The 11,603-nt window shown below is 39.1% G+C and overlaps 2 protein-coding genes across 2 annotated transcripts; both read right to left on the minus strand.

Moving 5' to 3' along the window:
- Positions 1 to 755: 755 nt before the first annotated feature.
- On the minus strand, positions 756 to 10,763 carry LOC122064006. The gene is made up of 5 exons (XM_042627699.1): positions 10,133 to 10,763; positions 8,977 to 9,075; positions 5,935 to 5,979; positions 4,362 to 4,499; positions 756 to 1,259 (listed from the first exon to the last, which is right to left on the minus strand). The coding sequence occupies exons 1-5, from the start codon at positions 10,535 to 10,537 to the stop codon at positions 879 to 881; spliced, it is 1,068 nt and encodes a 355-aa protein (XP_042483633.1). The 5' UTR covers positions 10,538 to 10,763; the 3' UTR covers positions 756 to 878.
- On the minus strand, positions 2,626 to 4,344 carry LOC122064007 (40S ribosomal protein S21-like). The gene has a single exon (XM_042627700.1). It carries the CDS (start codon positions 3,211 to 3,213, stop codon positions 2,968 to 2,970), a length of 246 nt encoding a protein of 81 aa, XP_042483634.1. The 5' UTR covers positions 3,214 to 4,344; the 3' UTR covers positions 2,626 to 2,967.
- Positions 10,764 to 11,603: the final 840 nt, after the last annotated feature.

Below are 11,603 nucleotides of genomic sequence, written 5' to 3' on the forward strand. Positions count from 1 at the left end.
TTTTTTTTTTTTTTTTTTTGTTACTTCAAGGGTAACCACATGGGGGATTTTTGAGGTAATATAAGTTGGTAGGAGGAGTGATTGTTTTCCCACGCCCCCAACAAATTTTTTTTTTTTTTTTTGTTCAACTTCAAGGGTAAACCCACATAGGGGCCAAGTTCAGACCCACAAAAGAATCAATAGAGCCCCTATGCCACACTTCTTATAAAGGAAGGAAATTAGGTGCACACATTCCACGGAGCATTGCAAAATGCCAAGCCAAGGCACAGGTGTACCGCAGCCACACATGATTGCCTAATGCTAAGTCAACCCATTACCAGACGTGTAAGTCTATATTATCGCCTAAGTCCTTCAAGCTCCCTTAAAAATTAATTAAAAGAAGGGGTGTATCCAATGCTCTCGAGGTGGGGAGGGTCATAACGTATACAACTTAATCCTTATCCCCATTCCTACTATGCAAAGAGGTAGTTTTCAGATTTGTAACGCAAACACTAACTCATAATGGATCAACCTTACTACTGTATCGAGGTTTAAGAATTAAGGGCAAGAGAACCCTTCCGGTCTGGTGTAGTAAACACCATACCAACCTGTCTTTGGAGATGATGTGTTTGTGATACTAAGAGAAACACAAACCCCTTTATGTTCTTGTTCTGTTTGCACTAATGCAAGCGAGGAATGACTTGTGGTTGGAAACTTTGATTTCACGGTCTTCCCCGCCAACAGGTTCAATGTTAAAGGATTTTCAAAAGCCTCAATGGGAGAATATTGTTTTCACCATGATGCATAACTGGATGCATTGAGTCATGCAAGATACGGAAGAAAATTAACAAATAGCCAGAAAGTACAGAAAGACCCAGGGTTTAAGGACATAAAAGTAGTCAAGAACCACTGGAATCTGAGTTCTCATTTTTGTCGAGGTTAAGGCCTCCATTCCTTGTATCGATTCTCCGCAACCCCAAGGAAACAGGTTTCTCTAAGACAGAAACATTAACACCACTCCAAACATCTGATTTGGTAGCAAGCTGTGCAATTTTTTCCACTATCTCCATATCTTCTGGTAGAACAGAACCAAACACTGTGTATGCTTTTCTCCACTCGTAGTGGTTTGCTAAGCTAATAAAGAAGTCTGGGCCAGAACCAACCCATGCAATTGACCCTCTTCTTATTGTTGGACAAGCTTCTGTTGGGATTTTCTTGAATGGGGTTCCCTGTGCTTCAAGTGTGCCCTGGATCAGTGCATAAGGAGGGCCAAGAGGAGCCTGTATATTTCACAGCATATTTCATTTAGAAAGATAAACTAAAGCAACAGTAACAAAGACAAAGATTACGACGAAGGAACAAACTGCACTTCTGAACTCTACAACATCTGAAAATTCCAGAATTTGAGCCATTGGATCTAACATTTGTAATGGAGAAACCATACAGGGATTGAGTACATCTTTCAAACCCAAGAAGTGTCATATACAAACTAGCTAGGCCCCAAAACAAGAGAAGGACCCAAGGATAAATGCTTAGTTTAAGTCATAGCCCATGTGCTTTTTCTGCTTTCACCAGTAGTATTCTACAGTTTAGTCCAGAAATTACATCCAGTGTTTAATAAAAATGATTTTGATATAATAAAGACAACAGCAGCCTAAAACAATCAAGCTGCGTTAGGGCACATGTGTCTGTGTCCAACAATCAGTCATGGAAAGGTCAGAACAAGTGATGTCCTAACAATCTGTAGAAACACAACCCTAAAACGATGCAGGAGAGAATGGAAAAACAAGAAAAAATAATGCACCCAGGTTTATGAGGTTCGGCAAGATTACCTACATCCTCGGTGAGATGAGATCCTGTTTCACTATCAATGGAGAATAAGGTCACAGCCAAGGTTTTAAAACTCAGTATCGGTATCGGTATTGGTCACAGCCGAAACCGATACGATATGGAGCGGTCAAGGATCGGAAATCGTACAGTTTTCCCGGATCGGTCAAAAAAAAAATTTTTTAATCTAAAAAAATGAAAAAACCAAAATGAAAGAAGCCACGAGGTGTCTACCAACCTATAAGAGGAAATATTGCACTAATCGCTACTTCCACAGATCCACCAATGACCAGCTTGGCAAGAAGATTTGGGATGAAGCCAAGCTTGGTATGCTACTCAATCAAGGGATTGGTGATAAGGATTCTACCAAAGACCAGCTTGGCAAGAAAATTAGGAATAAGGCCAAGCTTGGTATGTTAATCAAGGGATTGATCATAAGGATTCCACCAAGGACCAACTTGGCAAGAAGATTTGAGATAAAGCTAAGCTTGGAACATTGCTCAATCAATGGATTATTGATAAGGATACTAGTTGTAATAGAAATATGGTAAATTTGGTTTCCTTAAAAGATCCAAATTATCCCTATAAAAGGATTGTAATACCACAAGATTATTATTGAAAGAAACATCTTGCCTTGGACTAGAGCGACCTTCATCAACACAAATGCAATAGCTTGGTCTATCGATGTCCCATCACTAGTTGGGATAGGAGCAGAAGCCATCGATTCAGCCTGAACAACAAGCAAAACAATGCTGAAGAAGAGAGTGATGATGGCCAATACTCCAAAGGAAACCCTAAGAACCGCCATTTTTTTTCTTTTTTTCCTTTTTAAATCACTTGTTCAAAACCCTAGATCTCTCTCTCTCTCTCTCTCTTTTAAATCTCAAAATGCCACAAAATTTAGTATTCAAACTTTTACTGAAGGCATAGGAGTTGACTAAAGTTCAACTAAGGGTTTTTTAAATTGTTAATAAGAAAAATCTGAATCCTCACACAAATAAAGACACAATGACGAAGTACTCTTTCATCACATCTCTATCGTTAGTTTTTTACCATCCCATACCAAGCCAAAAGTAGGATCAAAACAAGTAAAAGTTTCTATTCGCACTCAAGCAGGCTTTTGTAGCAAAATCCAACCAAAAAAATAATCCCCCACTTTTACTATTGGTGAACTTCAACCTTCTTCTTCGGCCATAGCCGATCAAGTGCACTATCAGCATCTCCCTGAGCTCGGACAAAACCGTAAATAGCAGAGGTAGTAAAATGGCCAGTATATAGGCCATTCTCATCAACATGCCCGATATTAATCTGGACCGAGTCATGGTCTTTTGAAGTGATCAGCCTATTTGTGGCAAAACATTTCCTGGGGATGTAAAGACCCATGTTTTGCCCTTCTTCGTTCTGCATCTTGGCAAGTGCTTCGAATTCTCAAAAACAAGAAAATCGAGAAATCAAGGATGTCGGAGATGCTTGCTAAGGTTGAAGAACGAGTGTGACCCTCTTCGTTCTCTCTCTCTCTCTCTCTCTCTCTTCTGTTCGTCCTTTATAAGTTTGAGTTTAAAAATATTTTTTTAATGGATTGGGTCGGATCGGATGATCCGGATCGGTATCCGATACCAAGACAATACTGATACCCGTCTCAGGATCGGTCAGGTATCGGGATCGATCTCAGCCGATACCGATCCGATACGACCAATCTTGCTGATCTGATACTGATACTTGATTCCATGGTCATAGCGCTCATATCAACGAGGTCTGGCAAGATTGCCCAAGTCCTCACACCTCTCAATATAGTGGGATCGCCATCCTGCCTATCTAGGCGCCTGCACAAGTACTCCCTTGATTAAACTGTGATGGAATACAAGACATCGTACACCAACACAATCATCTCAAAATCATCTAATTCTCAAACAACTTGTCTGATAGGTTGAAGAATTTGAGAAGGATCAAAGATTGATCTTCGAGGGTAAGTAAAAAGATTCCTTCTAAACAGGTTTCAAGGTAGGTAAATAGATTCCCTGGTTACTAGTTCTGGTCATTATTGGGAGCATTGGAGGAATATAAGATATGCTTGAACCTCTTGGTCAATTTAGAGAAAGCCTTTCAAGAAAAGTAAAGCGTGGCCCACCAATGGGCAATGACAGAGTGGTGGTGAATGAACTCACCGCTCTAGGGCCTGCCACACCAAATTTCAGGATTCTCACAGTCCCTAACTAGGGTTAAAATGTCTGACTAATAAATTGAAATATCACTTACTGGATTCATTTGATATAGGTGTCAGTGTGTCACTGAATCAAATTTTCATCAGCTAAAATGCTTTTCCAAATCCAATCTTCGTCCTCCCTCCTCCTCCGCCCTCCCTATTCTATTTATCTGTCTTTACTTGGTTCAAAAATTTTCAGAGTCAAGTGAACCATCAATAAAATGAAAGGAACGATAAGTGGCATGCAAAGGAACCTTGCAGAATTAAAAGCAACAAGACAAGAAACATCACTACAAGCAGCAGTCCAGCTACATAAAATTGATGGGTTGGAATGAAAATCCATGATACTTACATCCTTTATGTGGTTTCCTTTTGAATCCCAAGAGATCCCACGGCCTTCTGCACGATAAAAATGGCAACCCGCACAATGTCGCAATTCCAACAACTCTAGTATGTACAGCACTGAATGTGGGGCACAGTCGGTGAAAAGCTGGAAAAAAAAAATCAAAGATCATCAGGTAAATGGGACTTGAGTGATTGAGAAACCAGGGCAAGATGATTAGATTGGCAAAAGTAGACTTAAAAAGAACAACTTGGAGAGGATAGTAAAAAAGATAATGACTAATATCAGTCGTAAGATGGGCACATGACAGGATGGATTACAGTCTTTACCGCACACTCATGTAGAGGTCCATACCATCATATACCATCCTTAAGCAATCATACCCTTTAACCAGGCTGTATTTAATATTACAGAAACCTTAGGCCAATGAAAGAACCTTTAGAACTCCTAACCTTGAAAGTATGGCAGTACCACCTGGTAACTGGAAAGTGGTGACTGTACAGTTCTAAAAGAATTTTTCAGTTTCTTAAGATACAGGGATGGTGTAATCAACTCTTACAATTTGGTTGTAACAGGGAGAAGCAAGAATATTAGAAAAAGAGAGATTATCTCAAAGGGGTAGACTTTCTCGTCTCAAAATAACTTTCGAATCAAAATCAGTTGCTTTCTAGAAAATATAAACTGCACAATTTTACAATGGCTTACATGTTAACGTTTTACCACCCAAGTGTCAGAGACTCAGAATAATCTGAATCCCAACTACTAGACGATAGTGTAACTGATGAAAGAACATGGAAACATCAATGGAGATATGTTACATAATTGGATATAACCTGACTAAAGTCAATCCCTATGTCATAAAAAATGAAAAAGGTTGTAGGCCCAACACTAGTTTAAAGGTTTGTCTGGGTACAGAGTCTTCTTCCTATCCATTCCCAACCCCCCCCCCTTCTTTTACGAGGCCTGTAATCACAGACTATGCAGGGGAAGTGTTTGCCCGTTCAATATCACAGCAATACCATACAAATCCAGTCCTGAAAGGACGAGGGAGGGTGACAATAGCGAAGGTGTAAAGTTTCTACCACAAAAGTTTGAATTAGTAGGTGGAGGGACACCCTGGTGTATAAGCTATAAGGGGGCCTGTAGGCTAATAAGTAATCGATGTGGGACTAAACTCCCAACACTCCCCGCAAGTGTAGCAGTACGTACTGCAGACTTTTAAGGATACGGTGAAAACCCAATCTTATACCATGTAAAGTTTCCATGGAAAAAGTTCAAACAGGTAGGTGGAAGGACTCTCAGGTGCATAAGGGGGGCTATAGGCCAATTACTAGCTGACTGGGACTAAACTTCCAATAGAAGCGAAGAAGAGAGGTAGAATTTACCATGTTTGGTTCGTTGACTGGAAAACTATAATATACATCAAGATAGATGAAAGATATGGTGGAAGCTTAAAGCCAAGTATGATTGAATAGATCATGTCTTAAGCACAAACAACTACTTGTGGTTGTGGTCAAGTGGTCAATATTAAACACATTAGGCATCTAAACTTGCAGGGAGATAAGAACAGATATGAACATACTTTTATGTGAAGAACACCATACTCTGTTTCAAACCCAACAATTCCCTACAATGGTAATCAAAGAAAAAATAAGTTAGCCAAAAAAGAGAAAGAACAATACCGATAACAACAACAACAATGAAGCCTCATCAACCACACCAAAAATAAATAAATTGCGGGGTACACAGAGAAAGTAAAGAGAATGATTGACAGAGAATAATTTACAGGAAATTATTCCAACTTCCACTTTTGATTCTCTTTATAGTTCGCAAGTACAAGTATGTGGTTTAACTATAACAAACAGACACATCATTGATGTAAATTACAAATGACATTTTTTCTAGTCTGTATAATTAAAGAAGGGTTCCAGTTTCTAGTTGTATTAACCCCATCATAAGCTGAGCTGAAAATCTATTTCATGCAGATTTTTTCAAAAAGACACAAGAAATTCTTTCTGCAAATATAATAGGTCAGAGAAATTGTTCAGTATAGGAATGATCACCAGGAAAAAGGAAAAACTGATGCGGAAATTGGGTATCACAGCCTGTTTGCTTCTGCACTAATTCAACTATTATCCCTTGGTGTCCCAGCTCATTGCGATGCACCAGTAACCAGGAATGATCAGATTAATATGGAAGGATCTAAGAGAGCATAGGAGAAGTAGTGAGGAAAGACATGCATAGTTTAGGTCTTGACTCTAGTGTGACCTCAAATAGAGCTGTTTGGAGGGCAGAGATCCATGTAGCCGACCCAGTTAGGTGGGATTTTTCTGAGTTGTTGCCGTGTTCCTTTCCTTTTCCATTTTTTATTCATATTTTACCCTCCCATGGATCCATAGCAACCCCATTTAGTTGGGAAAAGGCTGAGTTGTTGATGTTGTCCCCACTCCATATCAAGCCACAAACCAGATTGTTGTATAAGTTCCCAGGCAGATTCTTAGCTGTTTTTACACAAACAAGAAAATACTTACTTGCTTATGATTCCTGTAACATCTAACAATAACTTATTAATGTAGAACTAGGATTAGCAAGGCCAACCTAATCCCAAACTGCAGGATACTTATCAAAGAACAACCAATAACCAAGGTAGATCAGCAATACAAAACAGATCATAACTAAGGAAGAAATCAATTCTGGAATCAGGGCTATCAATTCCAGAAGTGAAGGTTTCTGAAATCAGAATATAACCAACTGTAAAGGGTATATTAGGTACTGAAATAGTCTTAAACAAATCCATAAACATGAAGAAATATCATTGGAAACAACAGAGATCAGGAGTGCTCTACCAATTCTGGTTTCAGGTCTGTAAACTGGGTAAAAATCACTTGAGGACAAACAAGTGAGGGAGGGAATTCAGGCAGCCAAACACCAACATAGACGCTTCTGAATTTCTGGGCAGAACAGAGGGAGGGAATAGTTTTAAGTACCTATAATGCTTGGACTGATCTATAATTCCTTGGATGGTTGAGAGAAGAAGAAGAACCTCTCGGGCTTCACCCGCAGAGAGTCAATTGGATCAAACAACAATTCGATCAGCCTTGATCAAACACAGGACAACTCTTCATGGAGAAGACAATAGCAGTAGCCATTAATTTGTCTATCAAAATTATTCCAGCTTTGGGAGTCTCTTCTTCTTTATTTATAATGATGGGGGAGGGAATTACAAAATAGAAGGTTCCTTAAAATGAAATCTTAATTTAGCCTCCTAATATAATACTTACTAAAACCTGAAATTATGAACTAATTAAAATAAACTAGCTGAAAAAGAAAACTAACTACTTGACTCAACTAATAACTAAACGCCTAAGAAATAACAAGAACTAGCAACTTAAATTGAACCCATCTTAAAAAGAAACTAATGAAAAAGGAAAGAAATCAGTAAATCCAGTATGCAACCTTAATACCCCTAGTTCAGGCCTATAAAATTGGCCTATTACACTCAAAACACATGGAATCAAAGGCCCAACATGTATGGAACCCAACCCTAGGCTTATTCCTAATAAAATAAGCATATTTTGGTGATGAATCTGCATCACTTATGTAGGTATATATACCATATTTGGAAATGGAACAGCTTTACATCTTGGTTATAATGAAATTTGATAAACCAGATCATTATCACCCTCGGTGGAGCCACTCATATGAATAGTGTCAAATTTCCTGCCCCCTGTTCATAGTAAATTGGGGGATGAAAAAAATATAGTGCAAGATACGTTCGTTATTATTTGCTTTTAAGATATAAAATCCATTTGAGATTGGTAGATGGTTCACATAGCCAAGACTGGCTGGGTGGATCTGGTTTCCCACCACGAGGAGGGAAAATCTGGCTATTTGAACTGTTGGAAAACGGGGGATCCTCTTAAGTAGCCACAAGCCGAGCTTTGTAGTCCAACTCAATCAACTGACCCACCATTATAAAATCAAGAATTCCTCAATTGGATTGTTCTTATAATTCAATTAATAGAACTGTTGAAATCATCAACAATTGAGCAGGATTCTATTATTCAAGTCCAAAAACCAAGTTAGCATGACAAATGATCCAAGAGAGAACTACTTGTTAATGTTCAGGAGACTTACTGCTCTGATGTTCATGTCGACCCTGATATATTCTTCAAATCTTGCCACATTTTCTAATGTCACATGGATTATGGTATTTGTTATTATAATTTCTCACTCATCAGATATTACTTTTCCAGGTTTAAAAGGCCCACATGGTGTTACTGTTTATCATGACCATGCCTAACTAAAGTAAGAAAGTGTTCACACTATGAACTTTTAGTGTGGATTCTGATTTCTTACACTTAGGAAGATCGAGGAAACAGAATAACAACCTCCATGAAAACCAACCATCAGGAAGGAGTTTCACTCAGCGGTCCAGAGTGAATAAAGAAGAGAGAACAAATATGTGAAACATATCAAGGCTCAAGTAGCTGCTTGTCAATGCACCAACCTTTCAACTTTGTTGGTGGCTAAATATTCCCTAAGATGAAATACAAATTAATGTATGTTACACATTCCAAGCTTAGAAAATGGGGAAAAAAAATCATGATGGAAAAATACAAACCTCTCCTTTTCCAAAGATAAAGCCAGATGTCCACATAACTTTTTCGCCTGCCTCTTGTCGGTCTGGGGCTAAAGGATCCTTCTGTTTCTTCAACCAGCACTGGAAAAATGATTGAAATGAGTTGAGAATTTACTTGAGTGACTTCATTGCAAGTCATGTCCAAATCCATCAGACTTACACTCACAAGCACTCATGAAACCCAAAGAGAAAAAGGAGTTAAAAAATAAATAAAAATTAAACTAAATAAAAGAAAAGAAAGGGCAGCCAAGGTACGGAAGGTTCAAATTGGAAACTGATGGATCCCAACTTCCAAATGGTTATGCCTTACCATTGAATGTTGATGAGTGGGGGAATTTGTAGCTCATTTGGCCAAGACAATTGGAAGCTCAACTGACTCTGAACAGAAGCCAGAGCTGTGAGGCAAAGTTGATCCAGCACATGGTACCATAGATCTTTCCACATATTGAGATTTCCTCACAAAAGCACCTCTTTGTTAAGGAAGTTAACTCCTTCATGACACATCTGAGCACTAATTATTGATTGCATTATGTTATCCTCACAGCCAAGTGAACTTAGTTTTTCTACAAACTCATACAGAAGAAACTTCAGGAAAAGCTGTAGTCTCATTGCAGGCACAGCTTCTGTTTTATTGAGCTTCTAATATAGTTTGTCCATCAAAAGAACAGAGGCATGACGCTTGAAAAAAAAAATATATTTCAGATGAAGTTTCTAAATTGAAACAAAATGCTTAAAAATTGTACAAGTTAAAAGCCTAGCCATTGAGGACCTGATCTTCTACTTAACTTATATCTTCCTTTAGCTTGTAACTACTATGGGAATTTACTATAGGAATTGAAGTCCAATTAGCCTCATTCATTTGTTGTATGTTTGTGAATTGTTTTGAATAACAAAGTTTGCAGCAAATTTAGTTCTTCAGGACCGAATTTGTTCAAGGACAGCCAATTAACAGTTTAATAGTCGAGGGAAAGAAGTGGTAGAAAGGAAAAAAAAAATAGTTCTACCGATTCTTTTAGAAAAGACAAACCAAAAACCCTGTTCACCATCCATACCTAAAAGCAAAATCCATCAAATCAATCCTAGAAGAAAACAATTTCTGATGGAAAACCAATGCACCAATCTAATCTTACTGACTCACCTCACCAAACTTGGAACCGCAAGACTCTCTGTTCCCACAGAATACCCAAGTATCACACAAGCATGGGCCATCTGGGCCATTACACATCTCCTTGCATGCCCGACAACACTCCTCAGAAGAATTAAACTTGAAATCCGTTCCCCATTTAACAGCAGAGCCCCATAGCTCCAAATGATCTATCCCTCTACAACACTCTTCCTCCTCCGAACCCAAATTCTCCTCCCAACTATTTCCAACTTCAGAAAACGAAGAACCCAAATCGTAGTCCGAAACAGATGAAATGTTCCTCGGTCTGAACGCCGAAGACAAACCCATATAAACCAAAGAGCAGGAGACAAGACCCATTAAAAGAAGGATCAAGAAAGCCCAGCGACTGGATTCTGAATCGTTTGGCTTTCGACCCATTTGAAATCGACGGACGAATACAAGAAACTGTTCTGTTCTCTTCCTTGGTTTTGCAGATTTGGTAGAAGTAGTAGAGAATAGAAGCCGTTGACCACAGGAGGAAGAGCAAGGGGACTCTGAGTCTGAGTTTGAAATAAGAGTCTTTTATGTGAGCTGCAAATGAGGATATCTGGAGGAGTAGTCATGGAGAAATAAAGTGGGGGATGAAACAAGGTTTTGTATAATCAATAGCGACCACTTACAGCAACAGCCAGCTTTTCCTGCCTTTTTCAAGGTGGGCATCGTTTTTATCTTGGTAAAGGTTAGGGGTGTCAATTCGTGGCCCGACCCGACTAAACCGATCGAGACCGACCGTTTATAGATCGGCCTAGCCCAGACCATTTATTAAACGTGTCGGGCTTGAGCTCGGCCCATTTATAAATGGTCTGTCTCGGTTTTGCTACTTGGACCATCAGGCGCCCAACCAAGACTGACCGAATAACGCCCGACCGAGACCGACCTATTGTGCACCGACTTGGCTCGACCCTTTAATGATTGTAGAATACCTATTTTATCCCCCAAATTAAAAAATAAAAACTAAAAAGTAAAGACATGTTCACATGTTAAATAATGGTTATATTTGGTATCATTTATTGATTTATTGTCATTTTTTTGGGCTTGCATGAGTGGGCCGGAATATAATAGCACATTTTAAAGAGAACCCGTTTAAAAACCGGTTAAAGCCCGTTTAACATTAAACATGTCCATAGCCCGGTTAAGGCCAGACTAAAGCCCAATTAAGGTAACCCAATTATAGCCCGAGACCGATCGACCGAATATAAAGTATACCATGCCCTCAATAACTAAGCCCGATTAGTTAAATGGGTGGACACGGTGTAGCCTTTGAAAATCTTCAAGCCCAATTAAGTCCGACCAAAACCAAACCGGCCCGATCGATTGACACCCCTAGTAAAGGTTACTACTAGGAAATAATGGGCCCCCCATTTTTATGAATTTATGAAGATGATTGAGTGAGATGGACCATATGGTCTCTCCTCCCAAACCCACCCCACCCCTCCACCCCCCC

The sequence above is a fragment of the Macadamia integrifolia genome, unplaced genomic scaffold, assembly GCF_013358625.1.
Source record: "Macadamia integrifolia cultivar HAES 741 unplaced genomic scaffold, SCU_Mint_v3 scaffold151, whole genome shotgun sequence".
NCBI classification, from domain to species: Eukaryota; Viridiplantae; Streptophyta; class Magnoliopsida; order Proteales; family Proteaceae; genus Macadamia; species Macadamia integrifolia.